Raw genomic sequence first — 24380 nt, forward strand, 5'->3', positions numbered from 1 at the left:
CATTTCCATGATTTGCATCAACCTACGCAATAGAACTTTGAAAGAGTTTAAAGAGTACTTTGAAAGAGTTTAAACTTTTTAGCAAGTGACACGATAAACCATTTGCGGAAGTGTCTACTTAATGCTGTTACTCCTTTGTGTCTTGTTTCCTGTTGCTTTCTGTGCAAAGTAATCAAAACTTAGTGACAGAACCAAACTCGAGCAAGGAATAACTTGTTCCTTCTCTGTCTTCAATGTGAGTTAAATGTACTCATTCAGTGTACACTGAATAGATATATACGATTAATATCTGGCGAAAAATGTTTAGTCTTTACTGCTACTTTTTATGACAATGCAGATTCTCAACTAGGGGTGATTTTGCACCCACCCCCACCCCCACCAGGGGAGTCTGGCTTTGTCTGGAGACATTTTTCATGGCATCTGGATGCCGATAAACTTCCTACAGGAAGCGAGATAGCCTCACAATGAAGAATTCTCCGGGTGTAATGTCATTAGGGCTGGGACTGAGAAACTGTGCCTGAGAAGAACAGAATCCTGTGCAGATACAACTTGGGGGACGTTTTATAAACGATTTCACGGACTCCAGAAAGCACACTTCTTGCGTGTGAAGCATGCTTCAAACTGCAGAGCTGCCGTTCATCAGCATCCCCAGCTCTGGAGCGCGTGTGTTAACGTCTCTGCCTAACAATCTGCGAAGTGCTTGCACACGGCAACCTCCTCCAGCCATGGGTAACAGAGCCTGTGTTTTCTCTCCGCTGCTTCTGCATCAAGCGATTACACTCAGAGGAAAAGTTGTGACCATCCACGGAATTAAAAAGGCTCACCCAAGACCTGGAGCACTGCAGGGCTCATGGCTACCCATGAATCAGCGTCACTCCTGCACCGACAGGGAGCGGCGCAGGGGAAACCCGAGGGCTGACTTATGTGAATTCCTACTACACTGCATCAGTTTGGAGCAAAGAAGGGAGAGCCAATGAAATGGCTATGATGAAGCCACATTATAGCTGAATGCTCCAAGTCTCTGACAGATGCTGTAAATCACCGACACAAACCCTCACTGGCCAAGATGTAGTAACAACAGGAATAATCAGAAATATTTCCACCACGCTTGGGGCTATGCACGCGTTGTCCCATCTAATCTGCACCTTAGGAGGAAGGATGGGGTCATACCCACGACAGGTGCAGAACCGCAGCTTGGAAGGTTGATTACGGTGGCCAAAGCCCCACAGTTAATGAACCCATTCGCAGAGCTAGGATCTGAACTCAGACTCCCAAGACTGACTCTGTATCCACTACCCTGAACTAAATCTTTTATAATCCGGCATCGTACAAAAATCTTGTTGCCCTCCTCCGCTTACTTTTTTGGTGCTGTTTGCTGCACGTGGACTAATTTGCCAGACACCAGGGTAACACTTGTATTTTTGTGAGCCACTTGGTGAAGTCAAGAAACTGAAAGGAAGAGCAGTTGGGAATCAGAAAGCCTGACATGTCCCAGCCCCATCGTGAGGCCAAGAGCCCGGACGGTGTGGCCTCACCTGAGTTGTTCTCCATGACGGTGTAGATGAGCTTGCAGACCCTCAGCAGCAGCATGACTTTCTTTTCTGGTGAATACATCTTCTGCATGGTCATGAACTTGACTTTGATTTTCTCCACGTCCACAAAGTCAGGGGTGGGGGCGAAGACGCCCAGCTCCTGTGGATTCCTCTGCCGCACGAGCTGCAAGTTCTCCTTGAGTTGTTTCCATGAGCCGTCGGCCACGTGGAAGTGCTTCAGCATGGCCTCGACGTGGCCCTTCAGGGGCTTCAGGATGCACTTGTGCATGGCTTTTTCCAATACCACATCTGCCAAAGAAAGCACAGCTACTGTGACCATCGTCTGAAAAATGAAGAAATGCAAGGTCTGCTTTCTGGGAATGGACACCTGCAACTTAGTGCATTGGTTATCGGGCAGATGCGTCCGAACTACACACCCAACCAGCCAAAATTTAGCGCCACGTCACTCACGCGCCAACCTCTTCTCTTCAGTAGAGCCAGGAAGAATGAATCTTCCCTAACAGTCTTACAGTCTCTCTTGCATGCAGTCCATACAATTGAATACACTTGGCTTTAACTGCTTTTACACCTCCTCACCCATAAGCACAGGTGAATATTCTAGAAGACATTCTTTCGACCCAGTCCTTCCACTGAGGGTCCAGTGGACAGTTAAGCAAATGTGTTATGTTAAAGGAAGGATTTGCTAATAGCAAGCGTTCCAGCTCCCTTAAAATACTTCCTGACGAAAACAAATTCAGTTAAATACACATGGTATCTCGGATTGGATTCTGGACCATAAAAAGTCTTTATGTCATTTGTTATATATAAAGGACATGAGTGGGGCATTAGATGAGATTTGAATAAAGTCTGCAGATTAGATAATATTGTTAACAGTGAATCTGGCTTCTTTCACACAGACTGAATCTTGGAGACTCAGCCAGCTGTGTCTGGAGCAGCTCTGTGCTCTTTTTCACAGAATGCATCTTCCCTGAAAGTTAATTTCACTGCAGTTTTGTAACACGATGTCCTTGTTTTTAGAAAATACCCACTGAGTATTTTGGGATAAAGGGACACAACGCATACAGCCTGCTCTCGTGGTTTAGATAAAAGGGAATGTGTGCATGTGTGTGCGTGTTCGTGTGTGTGTACGCGCGCGCGTGTGTAAACAGAGAGAAAGGCAGGGAATGAAGCAAGTGTGGCAAAGCATTAACACTGGGGAATTCGGGTGAAGGGCAGACGTGATTTCTTCATACCCTTTTTGCAACTTTTCTGTACGTCTGAAATGACTTCAAAATAAAAATTTTTAAAGTCTTGAAGTGTGTTTCTGTTCAGAGTTAGGAAACACCTTTAGGTGTGGGAGGCATTAGTTTTTCCTCTTTCTTGGAATGGTTTTGCCCAGTGGAGTAGCTTTCTTGGCTGACAGTACAATGACCAGGACCATGAATCTGGAGGTCTGGTCTGAAGATGGTCTGTACCGTGAGAAGCTCTCTGCTTCTCCCACATCCGCTTTTCCATCTCAAATGTTTCACATTCTCATCAAAGCTCCACGGGTAGCAACCACACCTAATATATGACACTTGGATGTGATTTCATCTTGGAAGCCCACAGATCCATGGAAATAGCCGAGTTACCTCTCTGGCCTTTGGAATTCCTGACATAGTTCAGATCACAATGAATCCAAATTATCACCTATTATTAGAAGATCAGGGACAGAGAGAAATCTAAACCAGACATACCCACAGAAATCAAGGTTGAAGCAAAAGAGGTTATGAAGTAAGAAGAAAAACAGAACAGCATTTTCACTTCACATCTGGCATTAAAACAAATTACTGGGCTTCCCTGGTGGCGCAGTGGTTGAGAATCTGCCTGCCAAAGCAGGGGACGCGGGTTCGAGCCCTGGTCTGGGAAGATCCCACATGCCGCGGAGCAACTGGGCCCGTGAGCCACAGCTACCGAGCCTGCGTGTCTGGAGCCTGTGCTCCGCAACAAGAGAGGCCGCGACAGTGAGAGGCCCGCGCACCGCGATGAAGAGTGGCCCCCGCTTGCCGCAACTATAGAAAGCCGCCGCAACTATAGAAAGCCCTCGCACAGAAACGAAGACCCAACACAGCCATAAATAAATAAATAATTAATTAAATAATTTTAAAAAAAAATTACTTGGTTTGCATTGGTTACGTTGTGTTAATAAACTTATATGAAGTCATACAGCATCTTTGACTTCACCCCAAATGGTCACTATGATGAAAAGTCAATCACAGCAATTAACATTGAGTGCTAGGCTTAATGTTAGGCTAGGCTCAGTTGGGCTAGGCTCTATCTAAGTACTTTATATCATTATCTCATCTAATTTTTACAATACCTCTATTAGTTTTGCAGAATACGACTATTATGCCCTTTTTACAGATGAGGAAACTGAGGCTTGGAGATGCCTAATGGCTTTCTCAAGGCCATACACAACCAATCATCCTGCTTTTCAAAGTCAATCATTTCTTAGTTCTAAAGTTCATGGTGTTTCATAAACATTCACCAGTTTATTCCTCTATCCAAAGGGTCTGAAGCTACATTCCTGGTGACCTCTCTGCAGGAACGAGGTCACCAAGGGGGTTGAAAGTCATGTCAATCATTAACCAGGATGCACATGTATGTTGGCAGCAGTGTTACTCATAACAGTCCAAAACTGGAAACCACCCGAGGCCCATCCCAGTGGCATGGATGCAAGGATATATTCGCACAATGGAATTCAGAAAATGGAATTCAGACAACAGAAGATTCATTCCGTGAGGAAGAGCACACTGCTGCTCCAGACACAACTGGCTGAGTCTGCAAGATACAATCTGTGTGAAAGAAGCCAGACACAGAAGAGTGTCTCCTTTAGTACGTCATTTATACATAAAGTTCAAGAGCAGGCAGAACCAATCTACGATGACAGGTCAGGATGGCTGTCAACCTTAGGAATAACCAGGGCTGAGGGGGGGGCACTTCTGGGGGGATGGAGACGGTTGATGTCTGGATCCGGGTGGTGGCTACAGGTGTGAAAATTGTCAAGCTGAGCACTCGAGATTCGCACACTTTGTGGATATAAGTTAAACCTCAAGAACCATGTGGATAAATCAAACCAACAGAAAACACCTGGAGACCTTGAACCCCAAGGGCAACTTTTAACTTCCAAGCAAGGCTGGTCACCTCTGGGCCAGAGCATGCACACAAATCATCTCCGAAAGGTTGTGCGCTGTTCCGGGGATGACAGCAGAAACCTCGTCATCAGCAGGCTGAGTGGGTCCCCTGAGCAACTCATCCTTGTCCCCAGGGAAGGGACGCTGGCCTTTGTGCCATAAACTCCACTCTTAGGAGCAAATGGGGCTGTGGAAATCTGCTAGGAGGGTTGAAACCTACAACCCATTGCCATGTGCCCATTCCCTTAAAACCCCAAGTGAAAAAAACAAAAACAAACTTAGTACGTTTTTTAAAGGCCGTAATTTAGAAATAAGGAAGACTGGTCTCTTTGCATTCTTTTTCAGGACTTTATTCCTAACTACCTCTCTTTACCCCCACAAATCCTTAATAAACGTGATGAATAGAAAAAAAGGCCAAATGACAGGGTCCCAGTACCCAACTGGTTCTCTCCAATAGGAAAAAAAGGTTCTGCTCATGAAGCAAGAGGGAAAAATGATTTTAGGAAACAAAGGGAACAGAAAATCTTTCAGAATGTGGGCTAGCTCAGAACAAAAGGTAAGAACACATCGGTCAACGTGGCTTATAAATTACTACTGTCTGTTCCTTTCTACCATCTCCGGTTGCTTTACACCCAAGAATAATGCTGTTGTAGGCACTTTACATGCACTGACTTTTCAGATCCTCCAACAAACCCATGGCGGGAGGACCATGATTTATTTTATAGATGAGGAAACTGATACCCAGGGAGATTGATGCCACACAGGTAGCAAGAGGGGTAGCCAGGATTCAAACCCAAGAACTCTGGTTATGTCAACTGTGTTTATTTACAAACATAGAAACAAGAAGATACCGGAGAACTGTTTGAGCTACAACAGTTTGAATATGAGAAACCAATTGCTAACTGAATCACCAACTGGAAATACATTTGCTGAAAATATTTATAGAGATCCTATCAACTGGCCCCAAAGCTCATCCATAGAGGGGAATACTAAGGGGCATCGGCTTGGAGCTCCCTGCCCTAGTGTGACCCAACACAGTGATTTATAGGAAGAGTTAAATGTGTCGGCCTCTGGTGCTGTGAAGTGATCGCCCCCCTCTTAGGAATGAGGACAGAAGCCTAACGTCTGTTACTTCACTCTGATCAGCGGCACAGATTCCAGAGAAAGTCAGACTTGAGACAGGGAACCCTCACAGGACAGGATCACTCAGCTGCTCGTCTGAACACTTCCTGCTCACCCACTGCTGCCGTAGGGGAAGTGAGAGCCCAGAAGATGAAGTCCAGAGAAGGCGCGTGTCTTAGAAAGGGTGCGAGGAGGCGGCCTGGCAGCCCGCCTGTCTCCATCTTTCTCAGTGACTCTGGCCATGTGACCTCATCTCACCTCTCTCACCATCACCGCCTGGAACTTCTGAACCGCCATCGACTCCTCGCCCATGGCAGGCAAGACGGAAGTAGCACTCTGAACCTGACCGATTGTCAAAATAAAACAAAATAATATTCAACATTCTCCGGGGACTCTAACAGGACCCAGAGTCTAAACGACATGATGTCCAAAAGGAAGCAGGTCGCAACCTGCTTGACAAAGATCAAAGATGAAGTTAGGTCATACCGCCTCTTGGTGTATTCAAGTTCTAGCATTCTGATTATCCTTTCGAGAAAGTAAGGTAGAAGAAATAGAAACTAATGTTTTTTGGCAAGAGGTGGGCCTTTTTTGTAGGGAACTCAAACTGTGAAATGCAAACATTTACCATCCCTAATACTGATGGGTGTCTGTTTGCACAGTTCCTGTTACAAGGGGCTGTACGGATGCCCGAGCTATATCTTAGCCCTTGCTCCAGCCCTATGATGAGGAATAAGTGCCATCCTCATTTTGCAGATGGACACGAGGCTTAGCAGTCAAATGACTTTCCCTGGACGGTGGAGAACCTGGTCATTCCTACTGCAGAGAAGCCAGGAAGTGGCACAACGGGCCTTGCTCTGTACAGGAAGGGCAAAAGGAGCTGGTTCTTTCTTTCTGTGCTAACGTAGTTTCCTTTGGCCACACAACTGGATTAAAGATCAGGGCTGATGTCGACTCAGTGCATTCCAAGCACTTTTATGTACTTTACATGTTTTTAAACTACCCTTCCACTGACATGAGTACATAGCCCCTATTTGTCTTCATTTGAGGTCTCCCAGAAGCCCACCCAGACACAAAAGGATTTGAGTGGTTCCCCTGGGAGTCCAGGAAGCATTGGTACCAGATTTGGTGGGGAGGCAGGCAGGCAAGGGGGAGGCGGCCAATGCCGAGTTACCACTGGGAGGAGATGCAGCGCAGGGTTGCCTCAGAGCTGGCCCCCCAGGGGAGGCGGCTGGGGGACTCACACACCTGCTTCCTTCAGTCCCTGCCTGAGGGTGGCTTCCCCAGGGTGGGGTGGGCTTTAATCCCCCAGCCTTTCCATCCGCCCTGGACTAGGGCTCTGGTGGCACCAGGAAGTGTTGGGAAAATGCTGCAGGTGCTGGCAGCTGGAAATCCAGCAGGGGAGTGAGTGTCAGTGGGGTGGGCACAATGGTGTCTGGTAACCCGACTGCAGGTGAAGAAGCGGAGGCACAGAGAGGTTAAGACACGTGACCAAGCACACACAGCTCAGCAGCAGCCGAGCTGGGACTTAAAACCACAGTCCAGCCTGAGCACTTACTCTAAACCACCCCCTGCCCCCTCCACCCCCTACCTTTCCGCTGGGAAATGTATTCACCCTTCTCAACGAGCTGAGATGAGACACCCAGGCAGCCACAGGAGCACCTGTCTAACCCTCTGCACAAACTACTTATGAAAAGCAGACAGACCACCTTGTGTCCCAGCGGCCCTCGGGTCAGATGTGAACTCCAAACGAGCGGTTTTCTACTTTGCGGCCTGGAGGGAAGAAGATGAGCTTTCCAGGCCTCAGCTTCCTCATCTGTAAAATGGGACCACTCACAGCTTCCTGATAGGACTGTCGGGAGGACTGGGGGAGACCTACATAATGAGCACCTCGTACGCACCTGACACTTAGTAAGTGGGCAAAAATCACCAGTTCCCTCTGTTCCTTTCCACGGTGAAGTGTACGCCTTTGATAAAGGACACCAGGATTACTGATTCAGGCCTGTTTGGTTTGGTTTGGTTTTTTTCTGTATTAACTGTGGTTTACTTGGTTTGATGAATAGAAAAGTCGCCTGGCTTCCTGTACAGTCAGTCCCCTGGTATTTGTGGGTTCCACATCAGTGGATCCAACCAACCATGGATGGAAATATTCTGGAAAAAATAATTCGGAAAGTTCCAAAAGACAAAGCTTGAATTTGCTGTACGTGGTCAACTATTTACATAGCATTTACACTGTTTTTGGTATTATAAGCAATCTGGAGATGATTTAAAGTACAGGGAGCACGTACGTGGGTTCCATGCAAATACTACACCATTTCATATAAGGGACTTGAGCATCCTCGAACTTTGGTATTCACGGGGGTCCTAGAACCAACCCCCCTCAGATACCAAAGGACAAGTGTACACCTTTCTCTCTCCTGTCTTCCGACTCTTCCGCAGCCCCTCCCATCCACAGGTACAAGGACAGAAGATCTGAAGTCTGGCCCTCGGGGTTTTCCTGCCCCGAAACTCCCAGTGCTTTGTCACTACCTCATTCTGACCCCATCTCACAGCTCAAAACCACAGATAAGCCGGCTGTCTTGGGCAGCTGTGTGTCTCAGAGCGATGGGAACAGACAGCCCCCAGCCCCACTGCAGATGAGCAAGCGCGTGGGATGAAGGGTGGGTTTAACTCATCACCAACACTTTTTGGTCAACCAGCTGCAGAGGGCCTGGGTCACGCTGCTGCCCCTGCCCTGTGTCTGCCCACTCCAGGCCCCTGGCACCCGGCCTGTCACACGGATCCTCAGGTGTTTTTGGCCAGTGTCTGATTTGACTGGCGGGTACCTGGGCTGGAGCGACTGTTGAGTTCCAGAGTGTGACTCTTACCCTGCCTGGGGCGATCTCTCTAAAATGCTCTCCAGCACCTTCAAGGCTCAGGCAGCTCTAGGGATGGGCCCTGACTTGCCCTCCATCCTTGCTTCCCGCCACATCCCCACGAATGAGCAGCCCACGCTCTCGCTGAAGCCAACGGCCCGCTGCGCCTTTCCTCACACTGTTCCCTGTGCCCGGCAGGCTCCTCACATTCCCCGATGACAGGGATCCCCAGGAAGCCTTGCCTGCCTGCCTCCCCACACGGCTCCCCCTTGCTGCATCCTCGGAGCTCTTTGCTGCGTCTGCAACGCATGGCGCAGAGCAAACTTGGACCTCCCTCCTGGAGAAGCTCTCTGCGCACCAGACCTGGGTGGCGTGAGCTGTCTGCAGCCCTGAGCCCAAGGCCCACATGTAGCGTGTGTTCCACAAGTGACCTCTGAATGGAACTGAAAATCCTTCCTTGGGGTGGCTACATGAAAACTATGTTTCTTCTCCGTAGCCCTGCAGAATCCAGAAAGTGTGACTCCAGTGATGAGCCCCTTGCTCGGGCGTGGGGCAGCCATCAGAGGCCCCCGCAGGGATGTCCTGTAACCTGGGTTTGCTTTAAGGACTGTCAGCAAGGCATCCTTCGGCCCTTAAATAATAAATGATAAAGGATGCTTTATCACTTAAAGGAAGATCCCACCAGCCCAGCAGAGACGACCAAAATAAAAATGACAAGCACTGGGGTGGTGGTTGATCATTCACGTATATTTTTGTTCGTTTTGGTGGGCTTCTAGGGAGGGCATTCTGTAAACGTATAGGCTACATTCATGCAATGTTTTATGGACGAAATTCACCAGAGTTATTTCAGTGCCTTCTAGTAAAAGGTTGTTAAAAATGAAGGCAGTGGAGAAGAGACCCACCTTCCTTACAGAACAATTCTAAATAATTTATGCAGCCCCTCCGGCCTCAGGGAGGTGGGACTTAATTCTACCCTCGTCCCTTGAGTGTGGACAGTGCTAGGGGCCTCCTTCCGAAGAACAGAGTATGGAAAGGGGAGTACTTTTTTTTTTTAAATTTATTTATTTATTTTGGCTGTGTTGGGTCTTCGTTGCTCCGCGCGGGCTTTCTCTAGTTGCGGCGAGCAGGGGCTACTCTTCGTTGCGGTGCACGGGCTTCTTGTAGTGGCTCCTCTTGTTGCGGAGCACAGGCTCTAGGTGTGCGGGCTTCAGTAGCTGTGGTTCATGGGCTTACTTGCTCCGCGGCATGTGGGATCCTCCTGGACCAGGGCTCGAACCCGTGTCCCCTGTATTGGCAGGCGGATTCTGAACCACTGTGCCACCAGGGAAGTCCCGGGGCGGGGGGACGTTTTTATACGGCAGAGATCTGGCAAGCTCGGCCTTGGGCTGGTGATCCAGGCTGACACCATCACTGAGGAGTCACGTGGACAGGAGGACCCTCTGGTGTGGTGGCCGCCACAGGAGGGGCAGGAAGGCCTCCACAGGAGTTGGCTTCGGCCCTACATGCATCCTGGCTTGAGTGCACTAGGCTCTGTTTCCTTATCTATAAACCTGAGGATACTAAACGGGGCCTCCCGAGGCAGTAAGGGGGTTTAAGGGATCCTCTGCATAAAAGTGTTCTTAAACTATTGTGGAGGCTGTCACTTGGTTCTACTAAAAACACAGGATGCATTTGATACATACTCTCTACTCAACAGAGGCGGTGGGCTGTGACTTCCGGTTTCTCAAAGAAGCCCCCTGGGCCTGGATGATAAGTGAGAACCTCCCGCATGGACGCCGTGCCCGTGGCGGGAGCAGGGCTGGCCCCGCAGGACGTAGTCCCTGTTGGGAGGCTGGGCCAACCAGGCAAGGCTGGGATGAGGCCAGGAGGATGAGGGCTCCTCTGTGGGGGCTGGTCTCACCAAGACAGCCAATCAGAGCCATCCTTTCTGTGGAGCACAGTAATGGAAACCGTGTCAAAGATACCGCTGCTTCCCTTTCAGTCCACTTGGTCCTTCAAGTGTGCCTTGCCTCCTGCTCTCAGTGCCCACGTGGAGTCCTCTCTTGCCTGGGGGGCGTTCCCTGCCAGGGAGGTGCTTCTCTCTCTCGAGACGGCAGATTCCAGGGAGAGAGTCGGGAAACACGCCAGCACAGACACCTCCGTGTGCCTCACTCTCTGTGACGCCGTCCCCCTTCCCCACCTCGAGAGCAGAGCTCTCTGACGGTGCCCTTGCTCAGAGCATCACAGAGGCAGAGACCCCCGGGCAGAGATTCTTAACTCCAGGGCTGTGAACCTTCTTTTACTTGATGTGACATAATGAACCCAATGCTGACGCCCTGAAGTAAAAATTATATGACAAATGATGCCCCATGGAGAATAAGAGGGGCTTCTTGCTGCGGTCTTCTATCTATTCAAACTAATTTTCAAACATACTATAGGCATTCTTTTTCTATGCTGCAAGAGGTCAGTCTGTCTCCTTCTCTCTACCCTTTGTTAACGTACAAAGAGACTGACTCCTTGCAGGTGATATGGACACAAGGACTAGATCAGAAGTCAGAGTCAAGGTTTTAATCTCAACTTGGCGCCAATATGCCTCTCTGGCCACAACTTTCATTAAAAAAAAAAAAAAAAAAAAAAGATCTGAAGCAAAGTAGTTTTAATTGTTTAACACCCAAGGAATGATTTCAGATCTCCTTTCTTATTCATGCTATGCTCTCTGGTGATTAACCACATTTCAGTATCATTTCTCTATTAGAAACACACACACACATAAGTAAATTGATGTTCTCTTTGAAATATGTGGGAATCGAGTTTAAGCATACTTTTTCTTCAAATAATTGAAATGCTCTTCAGAGAAAATACACATTTTGACAGCCATTAAAGAAAGCAAAACAATATATTGTCTTGTTTTTCATTATTGACTTTTAGGAATACAGTTGGCTTTTTTGTATCTTTGTTGATCGTCTGTGGGCAATTTGAATGAAATAGAAAATTTGGGATTACTAACATCTTTGGAGTTGGAAAAGTTTTGTTTTTCTTGAAACAAGACTTGAAAACAGAGGGATTTCCCAAGATTAACATCAAATCAGAAGTAAAACTTCTTTTGCTTGGAAAAAATCAAAACACTAACCACATAAATGCAACAAGTTCTGCAAAGTGTAGATTTCACGACCAGCAAGTTTGGACTAAGTTCTCGCATTGGTTGAAAGAGACTGAAGCAAGAGTGGTGTGATGTGAAAACCCACCAATGAGGAGCACGTGTTGGGATAACAAGTGATGTCACGCTTGTCAGTACCTTACAGGGCTGGACACACTGGTGGTGAGTACACCTCACTCTGTCCATGAAGTCAGCGACCCTGGGCTTTTGAGGAAAATGCCAAGCGGTCTTTTACACACTTTGTTAAAGCAGTTGTTTGTCCCTCCACGTACCACTTTTGCAGAGTTGGGGGTGGAGAGGTCCCCACAAGGGAAACACAGTATGTGGCCCTGGAATCAAGAAAGAGCTGGCTCTCATGGGAACTCATCTCATCCTCCAATCAGAAGAGCAAAGCTGATGTCAATCAACCAAGAGGTTCTTATTGAAGAACCTCTAAATGTCAGGGCTTTGCGTGGCAGTGCTTTAAAGAGTGGTCTAAACAGAATTCAAATTCTCCACGATAGGGCACAACCATTTAGACTGGTAGTTTTTCATCTTTGAGATTGTTTATCATTTTATTCTCACCTAGAAAGTGCTGACCTACAGGGCTGTGACAGGAGCACATGGACAAAGTGGCAGTGGGGGAGAGCGATTCGGGTTTTTCATTGGCTTTTCTCTATGCAACTGAAGAACCGCTCTCTGAAGAAGATTAGCACTGTACCCAAACACTAAACGCATATATCCATGCATTCACATGGTTATTTTTCGCATATGAATGATGGCGCTAATTCTACGTGGGTTAAACCAGTGAAATACCTCCTCCAACTTCCTTGTTTTCAGGATGGAATTCTGTAAATCTAGGCTTTAAGTTCCCACCTCCTAGTTCAGAGCTCTCTCCCTCAGAAGCTGTGGGAAAGGAGGGCAGGACTAGACTTTTTCTGAAGCAGAGAAACCCAACTGGCATTCCTGAAAAGACTTCTGAGCATCAGTAGACACCTGTTCTGAACAAATTTGAGGCTTAGAATTCTGGGGGTGGCATTCAAGTGAATCCATTCAAAGTGAATTACAACCTCCCAGGAAGTGAGGTTGGTGGGAATGAGCAGACAACCGAGAGGAGACGGGGGTTGAATCCAAGGTCCCCTACCTACCAGCAGCATAACCTTCTGCAAGTCACTATATACAGCTCAGCCTCCATTCCTGAATTTGCAAAACGTGAACAGAATCTACACAAATGTACCAACTTTGAGTTGGTTACGAGGCTTAAAGGAATCACTGTATTAACAAGTTTTTAGTAAACTAGTGAGCCCTTCATTTAGGAATACGTAAAGCAGACAATTAGACTAAGTCCATTTTCTTGCCAGGGTCCTAATCTAAATGTGCACATTTAAGGGGATTGGTTTTCTAATCATTAGGGTCACATCTTTCCCTCCAGCTGGGTGCATGATGAGTTCCTCGGGTCCCCTTCTGCTCTGGCTCGCCTTCCTCTTAATTTCAAAAGCCCAGCACATTCACTGCACTTTTCAAAACAGAATAATGGTTTCATTGGGGAAGCAACAGATATGATGAAGTGTCTGCTTTAACGCAAAAGCCTAAACAACCAAAACGAACCACTAAAAAAGTGAGGCAGTGCTCGGGCTGGGCACACCTACACCTCCACAGACAGCTTCGGTCTGAGCTGCCTCCACCGAGGGTAAGCCTTTGAATCCGACAGAAGGAAGTTCAGAAGCTGCACGGGCTAATTCCTGGCCGGCGTGGCCCTGGGACACCCCGCTCCACCTGGCAGAGCCCTGCCTTGCTACATGGCACACGGATGCCTGCTTCACTGGGCTGAGGCCAGGACCCACTGCCATCGCTTGGACAGGCGGCCTGGCTCAAATCAGGGGCGCCCTAGACGTCAGCTTCCCTTCTCCTTATGACCTTAGATTTCAAATGGAAAGCTGTATCCTTCCGGAGCAGCAAAGTGTTTGCAGCAAAGACTGCTGGCCAAATTCAAATTTGTTTTTGGAGAAAAGGAGATTTGGTGCTCCAAGAGCAAGTACCCTCTCTGAACTTCACCCACAAAGCAGCCGGCAGGAGAGCGTCCCGGGACGGGCGCTTTGGTTGGTGCTCACAGCATCGGCGGGGAAGGAAGGGAAGGCCTGGTTCCCCAGGGAGGAACCTCCTCTCCGTGGGCTGGTTGGCGCTGCCGGCCACATAGCCCAGGGCTGACATCAGCGCCCGCAGAGGAAGCTGCTCTCGCCGGTTCGGGGTCTGAGCTGGTCTCCTCGGAGAGGCAGGCTCGGGGGGGGGGGGGGGGGGGCGGGGACAGAGGGGGCCTGGGTGGCTATTCTGTTGTCCCGAAGGCGTTTCCATCTCTAAGGCACATCCTGGGGCACATTCCTTCCAGCGCTCTCTCCAGCAGCCCAGCTCTAACCACGCCCCATCAACCCAGGCACAAGCCATAGGAAAACAAACAAGGCTTTGATTCCTTTGTGAGAAAATCAAAAAGCTGCTGAAACCCAAAGGAGAGAGAGGGAGGGACAGGGAGAAGGAAGGAGAGAGAGACAGAGAGACACCACTTGCTACCACACACTGTTTACTACTTTTCGTCAAACAGACCCAATCAGAAAGAGAAATTGGGGTTTTGCTTTATGAACTGCCTGGAAATGTTTGGTAGCTCTTTTGGCTGCTGCTGCCCAGTGCATGAGGTCTCTGAAATTCGCCTTTCAGAGTCAATCTTCTGAAGTTAAAAAAAAAAAAAAAAATCCCTTAACACTCTCGCCCTGGAAAAAAAGGATGGCTTGCCAAATTCAATTTTCCCTTGGCCAAAGTAACCACTAGCAATTCAGCCCTCCAACGAGGTTATAAAGAAAGTATTTCCCCTTGACTTTGGAGAAAACACCTTTCATGTGACCTCCAAATATGTTACTTCGTTTAAAGGTACACAAACCAACTTGTCCGTTTGATTTTTTTTTTTTTTGCCTACTCCCTAACAGTGCTACTTACTGAATTCTGTGATGAGAAGCCAGCAAGGTGGTTACCCTCTGGGGAGAAGGGGGACAAGGTGGGGGTCCCAGGGGGCTCTGGATGCTGTCATGTTCTGCTGAGCTGGGGCTTGTTCCCTGTGGAAACTCACCCAGCTGCACACCATGGGCTCTGCCCTCTTCTGAGGGTAAAAAGGGCACTTCCCAACCAAAGCAGCGCAAACCCCCCCGCCTCTCAGAAGACAGCAAAAACGCCTTTTCCTTGCACACAACCTGCAGAGACGCACCTTCAGGAGACCCTCAACAGTCGTGTCACACACACAGCACAAAATCAGGTGGGCAACCGGACCCTCAGAAGGCAAGCTCCATCCCTGAACAGACCCATCTGCCGCTCCCATCGGTCACCCCCCACCCCAAACACGTCCAAGCCTGGCGCATAGCAGCCAAGTCAGGTATGATGTGAAGTCTCCTTCAAGAAGCTGTGTTTCCAGTTCAAATCAGCCCAGGGGCTGCAGTGTGTTGCTGTTTTGAACTCCAGAGAAAACTCCCTCCAAGAGAACTAACACAGGATGCGCTGTCCTGCCAGGCTACAGATATATATATATATATATATATATATATATATATATATATATTTGCTGTAGTTTTATTGAAGTATAGTTGATTTACAATGTCATGTTAGTTTCAGGTGTCTGGCAAAGTGATTCAGACATATAGATATATATATTTTTTCTTTTTCAGCCTCTTTTCCCATATAGGTTATTACGAAATATTAAGTATAGTTTCCTGTGCTATACAGTAAGTTCTTGTTGGTTATCTATTTTATATAGAGCACTGTGCATCTCTTAATCCCAACCTCCTAATCTATCCCTACCCCCCTTTCCCTTTGGTAACCATAAGTGTGTTTTCTATGTCTGTGAGTCTCTTTCTGTTTTGTAAATAAGTTCATCTGGGTCTTTTTTTTTTTTTTTGATTCCACATATAAGCGATTATATATATATATATTTAAAGGCAAGGTGGGTACTCACCTATTTGGTCTTCGGGGATCAGCGACTCGATGGGGGGGTCCAGCTCCGAGCTCTGGGACAAGTAGTTCTTCACCTGGGTCATGAACTGCCGGACGGTCTGCAGCAGGTCCGTGCTGGACACGTGGCACTCCTTGTTCTCCTGCAGGAAGCTCACATAGTCCTGCACCAGGCAGCCGAAGTAGGTGCGCTTGTCGCGGGCCAGCTCGGCGATCCTGCGCACCATGCGCTTCTCGGGGGTCAGGAAGGAGCTGAACACCCCGCTCATCTTGCGGAGCTGGGACTTGACGAGCTTGGGCAGCACGAAGGAGCTGTTCCTCTTCTTCTTGGACTTGATGGGGGGGGCCATGGTCTCCTGGTCGCTCTCCACGTCGTAGTCCTCCAGGCTGCTGTTGGTGTCCGCCTCGTAACCAAACAGGGGCATGCTGCGGTCCAGGTCCAGCGAGTCGGAGGAGGAAGTGGAAATGCTCATGTCACTCAGCCTCTGTCGGCCTCCGCGCCACGGGGCCCGGGATGGGGATGCAGGGGCGGCGGCGGGCCGGGCCCTTGTGCAATCCCGCGGGGCCTCCTCCTCCTCCTCCACCGCCGCCGCCGGGGCTCCACCTGCGCCGCCGGCCGGGCCCGCCGCGGGCTCCGGGCGAGGCCGGGCGCCGATCAAGGTCTTGGCGCCGCCCTCCGCCTCGAGAAAAGACGCCTGCTTCTTGAGCCGGGGCGGAGGGACGGGGGTTGGTTTCGCTCCAAGCCGAGCTCCGTCGCCGTGTTGGTGATGGGCCACGGTTTCCGGCATGCTCGCGGGGGCCGCGGGCCCGGACAGCTGGGGGCTGCCGTGCACACTATTAATAGCGGGGGGCGGGGGCCGGGGTGGGGGGGACCGAGGCCTCTCCGTGCCATTCGCGTCGGGGGGAGTCCGGGTGCAGGGCCGCTTCGGGCCTCCGCCGATCTCCTGGCTGTGCACTTTGAAGAACAGAGGATTAATAAAGCACAGGGCTCCGTTGGTCTGGCTGCACTCCAGCTCCGAGGGCGTCCTGGTTTTTATAGAATGCACTCCATTTATAAGGCAGAGCTGACGCGAGGCAGGACCCACACCGTCGGAGGAGAGAGGCCTATGGGGAGGTGGAGGGTTTGGGGGTTTGTTGTCAGCTGGAGAGCTCCAAAAATCTGAAAGTCATTATCAGTGAACACAAGAATGTAAATACAGTGCACTCGGCCAGTCCTTCACAAAAAATCACGCTTGCCTGGCAATGCACAGCTTTGGAAGGGGAGGCGCTGCTACACTGGAGTGTGGTGTTTTTCTTTCTTTCTTTCTTTCTTTCTTTCTCTGTCTCTCTCTCTTTTTTTTATTAACTGCATTCCTTTACTGGAAAGGGTGGAAATGCTGCCAGGCCCAGCTGCCGGCTCGTGGGAAGGCTCCGGAGGCTTTTCACCTTCAAAGCCCTTGAGAGATGGCTTGGCCGTGTCACTGAGCCGGCCAGGCCTTTCCCCAGGTGAGGAAAAAGGAACTGAGGTGGTTACAGTGCGAGCCCGGAAAAGGCCATGGGACTCCCTACTTGCTCCACAAAGACCAAGTCCTCCTCCTTTCTGATTCCTTCTCCCGGGGTGCCCTCCGCAGGGGGCCCGCAGTTCCCCTTTAAAGGGCAGGACCAGCAGCTGGGCCTGGCGGACGTTACACAATCTGCCTGGGGTTTGACACATTCAGCATTAAAACCCAAAAGGAGGAAAAATACACTCACGGGTCCCATCAGCAAAAAACAGGACAAGCCAGCTCATGCAAAGGTTAAGTGCAAGTTCGCCCGTCCATCTTTGTGGTCTGCTGCCCATCCTTCCCAAATCCTACAACCTCCTGGCCTTGGCTATTGATGCCCAGCACTCTTTGGAGTGGTGCACAAGGCTGACTGCAGCCGTACTGCCTGGGCGCCCTTTGACAGACGGGTCTGTTTTCCACACAAATCGAGGGAGGCCGGTGGTGGTGATGAACACCTGTTGTAATTTCCATCTGGAATAGGTTATTGTCTCTACACTTCTGCTTTGTTGTGTTTGCTGAAACTGTGTTTCCTTCCCGAGGGCCCCGAATGGCTGGTCACAGGGGCCTGGGGAGAGGCTGAGGCTGGGAGCCCTGGTCCTGCCCTGTCTGTGCTGTGAACGTGCCTGACCTTGACTTGTGTCGCCCGCTTTCTCTCATCCTTCCTTCCCTCTAGGTCTGTGCTGTCCAATAGGGGAGGCAGCAGCCACCTGTGGCCAGTGAGCACTTGAAATCCAGCTCATGAACGGAGGGGCTCCATTTTCCATTTATTTCAGGTAAATCAATTTAAATGTAAAAACTGACACTCAATTCAGTTACTGGGAAACTCTCAAGTATGTGAAACTTTATGTGAAACTACTTTTTCAATTGTAAATGTAACGAAATCTAAATACAGATCCATGTGTTTCTGACAAAAATTTAGTGCCTGAATAGAGATGTGCTATAAGGGTAAAATACATACTGGATTTCAAACACTTAGCATGAAAAAAAGAAGGTAAGATATTTGATCAATACTTTAAAAAATAGGGATGATATATTGAACTAACATTGCAGATATCACATTAAATACATTGTAAAAATTAATTGCACCTTTAATTTTCTTTCATGTGGCTACTACAAAATTTAAAGGTACACACTGGCTTGCCTTACATCTATTTCTACTGGCCAGTGTAGAGCAGCTCTCGCCTCCTTCGCGTCCTCCTTAGAGTCCCGCTGCCACCGTTGTAAGACTTTACAAACTTGGAACACTTAGTTCCCGTGTTATGTGTTCCTCCCATACAGACTAAACCTGGGGAGTGGGGTAGAGGGAGGGACCCTATGCATCTTTGAACCCTTGCTGTGGGACATAGGGCCTGCCACATAGCGGACCCTCCAGAAAGACTTGTTGGACAAACAAATAAATGAGGTAAAGAATTTTTTAAGGCGCTGTCTCTTCGCGAAATGGATAGGGTGCACACTGACGATTACACATTGAATATCTATTAATGAGACCTTATTTGCTTCCGGTGAGTGACCACCAGAGCAAGCTGTTTCTGCTTCGATCTTTGCAGGGCACAAGTGCTGTCCCTGATACTTCGGTCCTGGAGCCCCGGCACGAAGCACACACAGCAGGCTGACCACCGAGCCAGGAGTCCTGGGGATGGAGGTCACCAGAGGAAACGGAGACCTGGTGCATGTCCTCCAGAGGCCTGTAATCTAGTTGATGATCTGATCTTAAATTCAGGAAATGTTTTAAACTCTCTCCAAAGGTGTGTAAAACTCGGTGGCAGAGATGGCGTGACTTTTCAGCAGGGCCATTTATGTGGCCCTGATATTTTTACCTGGATTCTATTTCCCAATCCTGAAACCCAGCTGCCCGTCAGACAGGCCTCAAATGCATGTGGCAATTCTTCTGAAACAATCCAAGTTTCAGAGGGGAATGTGAATCCACCTCCAGGCTTCTCTATGCATTTTGTAGGCTCTCCTGGCAGTGGTACCCGCTTCAGAACAAGTTCTTTAGATTTAGGGGCAAACTAGCCAAAGGAGGGACACATATATTTCTTATTTGCTGGGTCAAGTATCACAGTTTCTTAGGTCCTAGGAATCCTGGTACTTGCCCTTCAGAATCCCAAACTCAAATACTATATACTGGTATATAAACGCAAATACTATGGCCTGGTTGTTCGTCTATCTGAAGACTGAAGCCCCCAAATCTTAAGAGAATTCCCCCTTCCCATCGAGGAGGAAAACATTTTTTGTGAAAGTTAAACCCACATGGGTTCCCCAGGGCAACAGAACCAAGAAGTGACACTGGGGGAGTGGTGTGTCCTGAGCCCCTGCCATCCACCGTCCGCCACGGGGCTGGGTTGAGGGGCATTGGCAAAGGGCAGGAGGGGAAGCGAGTGCCCAGCTGGCTGGAGTGAGGATGCAGAGCGGCGTAAAGGACGTGGCCCAGAACACCAGGGCCGGAACTGAGCAAGAGAGGAACTGAGACAGATGTTACTCTGGAAGCCTGCGCTGTCAAATTCCTCAAAGCACAGAAGTGCCATCAACACCGTGTGTTCCTCTAGAATAAAACTCATGCACGGGAGGTGCCTGCACTGGCTTTCCCTGTCCATCAGGCACGGCCTTTCCCCAGCAAGATGCCACAGAAGGGCAGGACCCATGACAGAGGTTCACCTTACCTTAAGACTTGGAATTTTGGGGAGCTCAAACTCATCGACGGGAGATGCTAGGGATAATTCGTGGGCTACTTGGGCAAACTCGGCACCTGCCTCTGAGAGCTGGTTGGACGTTTGACTTAGAAAAAGACTCTCAGAAGGTGTGACTCAGGGCCTCATGGAGTTCTACCATGGAGATGAGGGTTGCTTTTTGATGCAACGATGTATCATCTGCCATTGGCTCTGCTCCATGCATTCACGTCAAGAGAAACTGGGCAGGGGCACCCACTTACTTAGTCCCAGTTGGGCTAGTTCTTCAAGCTGAGCCTCAGTCTTGGCTGTTGAAATGGCATAAGGCAACTTCAAGGTAAACGGCAGGACGTCCCTGATTTTTCAAAAGAGAGAATACATGTAATTACACGTCTTGTTCCGTCTCTTGCTGTCATTTCCATCCTAGAGATGTTTTAGCTTAAACTATTTATTTTTGTTTTAGTTTTTAATTGAAGTAGAGTTGACTTACGTGTTCAGGTATACAGCAAAGTGACTCAGTTTTATACGTATATATTCTTGTCCAGATTCTTTTCCATTATAGGTTATTACAAGATACTGAATATAGTTCCTTGTGCTATACGGTAGGTCCCCGTTGTTTGTCTATAGCTTAAACTATTTCAGATGTCCTACACAGACATCACAGCATACCCAACCAGACTCATCTTTACTGATAGGACTGTGGGATCACTACTCCTGCCTGTGTTAACACACGCAGGACAGGCTGAGAGACAAGCCCGCATGGTTTCAGTATTTGCAGCGAGGACCAAATTGCCTTCCTGGGTAGCTAAGCCGTATCTAGAGTTAATATCAGAATCGCTAACTATGTTGGTGGGTCCATCATACAAATAACACATTAGGTATTGATTTGCTAGATGCTTTGAAGGTTGGGCCCCGACTCCCTGGGCAGGAATGTGTGATCCTAAACCAAAATGTATTACCCCCACTGCCTTACGCACGGCAGATTCTCAATGAATGTCTGTTGGTTTTATTTGTGACGTGTTCCAGCTACAGCCCATGCATTGTCCTTTGTGTGCTGGGGACAAAACTCCCTCTTGAGTCTTAAGGTAATGCTTCTCTAACTGTAATGTGCACCTGAATCCCTGGGGGGGTCTTGTGAGGCTGCACTCTGACTCAGCAGGTCTGGGGGAGGCCGGAGGTTGGGCATTTCTGTCAAGCTCCCTGACCCTGGGCCATGCTTTGAGCAGAAAGGCAAATCTAAAGGACCTCATGTGACAGTCCTGCCCCCAAGCAGCATCGTGCCATGTGTAGACCAGGAAACACATGCACTGCAGCATCACGGACCAGCAGGCCCAAGAGGAAGGAGCTGGGCTGGCACCAGGGTCCTGCTGCGGCCAGGGCATAGTGTCGCCACCATGACCTTCTGCTTTCTCCGAAAGGGCAGAGGCAGACTTAAAAAGCACTTGTTCATCTTCATGCACAAGGGTTAGGATCATGCTCTAAGCACTGATGAAATCTTCACGGGGCTCAGCACAGGGCCTTGGCTGACACAGACAGGGAGAGAATGTGTTTTGAATAAATGGATGAATGAATATGCAATGACAAGGGTGACTTATCAGAAAAGGACTTATTTTTTTCAGTGGTGGTACAAAGAAAGAATTCATTCATCCATCCAGCAAAGTCTATGGTCATCTATGATGTGCCAGGTGCTGGGAACAAAACAGACAAAGTCCCCACCTGCACAGAGCTTCACTCCAGCGGACGCCAGCAGACAGAGAACAATCAAGCAATTCATAGAACACACGAGAAGGGGATGTGCCCCATGGATAAAAGTAAAGCACAAAAGGGGAAAAATAAAGAGGGTTCAAGTGTGAGAGTTGGCCAGGGAAGGCCCCGTGAGCAGGTAGCATTTGACTGAAGATCTAAAGGTGGCCAGGAAGTAAACTACGAGGGAAAGAACATTCCAGGCAGAAGGAGCAGCAGGTGCAAAGGCCCTGGAGTGGGAGAGGGTCTGGCATGTATGAAGAACAGCAAGGAGACCCCCATCCCCAACCCCCCCCCCCACCCCAACCCCCGTGGCTGGGGTGGAGAACGTGAGGACAAAGCTCGGAGCTCCTGCCTGTGTTTTGGCAACACAAGATGACCTGAAGATTTCCACTGAAGAAAATAACTATACAAAACAACTAGTCGTTTACAGTAAGATTGGGCAACACTGTAGGCTGAATCAGATTAAATCTGGATGACTGGAGACTTTTGGAGCCCTTGAGGCTGTTGACAATGAATAACAAATTAGTAAGGTTTGTTACTAAGGTTTGTTACACGAGGGCTCACATAAACGCTAGGAGTTGGCAGTCGGGAGGCTCCTCTTTCCTGGGGTATTAAGCCCGGGTCACCTCCTGCTTCCAGGAGACCCTTTCATCTGTCCCCAAACATTGTGAGCACCTCGTCCACTTGCATCTGTTCTGAATGAAGCAGGTGGAGCGTCAGGGGATGCGGCGTTTGTATAAGAGCTGCTGCCGGACCCAGGAGAGGCCATGGCCCTGATTATAATGTTAAATGAAGACTATTGAGACCAGAATTTTGTAACACCAAAGCATCATGCAAATCTGTATTTTCCATGGCTGTACCCACTTAATGAAAACCTACTTTCTTTAGGCAATTGGGAGGAAAGCCACACATAACAAAACCAACCTACGTTTATTTTAAGGTTTTACTTTGCCCAATGCAGTACCTAGAGCCTAAATATTGCATAATTGGTTTGGGTTTTCCTTAATGAGAGATGACAGGAAACCACACCTGTCATTCACTAATGGGTGGTTTTAGGCTTTGATCTACTAGAAAATTAGATGCTGTGCGTGAGTACTCTCCCCCCGTGCCAGCCAAGGGCATGACACAGCCTCTCCTCTCTCTCTCTCTCTCTCTCTCACACACACACACACACACACACACACACACACACAAAGAGGGGGCGCCTCCTTCTCACCTAACCCTGGTTCTAAAACTTGCATAACAGACAAAATAAAGCCATCTTCTGTATAAACGTTTCACTCAAGAGTTTTAATGCATGCATAAGCTAGATTTATTTTTTTAATTTTTTTACTCTATATATCATATCTCTAAAGAGGAGGAGACTGAATATTAATCACAAAATGTCAACATAGGGATTTGCCCGTGAGCATCTTGTGTTGGCATCATGCTTTGTGGGTCACCAAGGCTTCTAGGTACTCTGTCCCCTTTAGTCACCAAGCGACTCCAGACAGCGGCACTTAGTTTACAGTGACCACCAAGGGGAGAGATGGTATCTTTCGTGCATGGCTGCCAAATCCTGTTTTATAGGTGGGATGATCTTTCACAACAACGGCAGGCTCGTCAAGAAGCAAACTGTAACGTGCAAATGTCGGCCAGCCTCACCTCTGACCGACATGCCAGGGTTGACAGTCACTCCCAGGGGCTGCCGGGCTCACGCCAGGGCAGGTGTGCATCCCTGGGGATGTGAGGGCTTCTGCACTGGCCTCCTCGCTTTGGGCGGACTTCCTCACACAGGTGAGGGCTCCTGCCCACACCCTGGTAGGTGGCGGCCCCTGCAGGGCACTCACAGGGCTCTGGTCCCATTCTGGAGGAAGCCCCCACTTCTTCCCGCTGGGCTCCCCCTCTGGAAGTGCCCTCCCCCCTCAGGCCACTGACTGCAGCTTCAGCTGGCCTGGCCTGGGGACCTCCGGGAGTGGACAGCTTGGTGCCCACCCTCCCCCCAACCCCCAAGGATCTAGCCCGTCTCTGCTCTATGGGCTGCAACAGATGCACAAGAAAAGCCAAGGAGGCCAACTGAGCCAGGCTACCTGAGGGGAGGCAACATCGACCCCTGCAGACAATGAGTTTTGAGCCTCATTCATGGAAAGAACCCTTGACTTGAGAAACTGGGATGGCTCACAGAAAAGAAAGAAAGAAGAAAGCCTTCCCCAACTTGCACTCTCCTGACACTTGCTAACATCGGGATTTGGGGCTTGGCTTCATGTAGACTGAAACAGTCCCTTTAGTTACAAAAAAGACAGGGGTACCCAGCGGGCCTGAAGGAGAGTGATGCAAGATTTATGGGCTGGTTGAAGGAACCACATTTCTAGATGAACTGCATCCACTGGGGGTTTTTCAGAAACATTATCAGGGACCTTTAAACATTACACGTTTGCATCACGGGTCCCTTTCTGCGTGTGCGTGTTATTTTACACTTAGAGGGGCTGGGCTAGTTATTCTGATCTTAAGCCTGGCACAGGGGGCCTGGTGACCCTTTCACCTCAGGGGCCAATCCTTCCAGGGACATTCAGTAGGTGACAAGCCTTCCAGAGCCCTGCGCCCGGGACGAATCAAGAAACCCGGGGGCCGGTGATAGTGCACACGCCGAGCAGGGGCTTGAAATCGGGAGACGAAGAGGCCTTA

At 49.1% G+C, this 24380-nt stretch overlaps 1 protein-coding gene across 9 annotated transcripts in view; it reads right to left on the minus strand.

Annotated features, from left to right (window-relative positions):
- The window catches only part of RIN2 (Ras and Rab interactor 2), a 230951-nt gene that overhangs the window by 17706 nt on the left and 188865 nt on the right, over positions 1–24380 (minus strand). For all 9 annotated transcript variants that reach the window (XR_011076831.1, XM_068565237.1, XM_068565238.1 and 6 more), the window contains 3 exons: positions 20234–20325; positions 15786–16940; positions 1536–1841 (listed from right to left, as the gene is read on the minus strand). Coding sequence is in view for 8 of the 9 variants with exons in the window: in XM_068565237.1 (XP_068421338.1) it covers positions 1536–1841; positions 15786–16940; positions 20234–20325 (1553 nt within the window). In the remaining variant the exon portion in view is untranslated. The remainder of the gene's footprint in view (positions 1–1535; positions 1842–15785; positions 16941–20233; positions 20326–24380) is intronic.

This window comes from Eschrichtius robustus, chromosome 16 (assembly GCF_028021215.1).
Source record: "Eschrichtius robustus isolate mEscRob2 chromosome 16, mEscRob2.pri, whole genome shotgun sequence".
NCBI lineage: Eukaryota > Metazoa > Chordata > Mammalia > Artiodactyla > Eschrichtiidae > Eschrichtius > Eschrichtius robustus.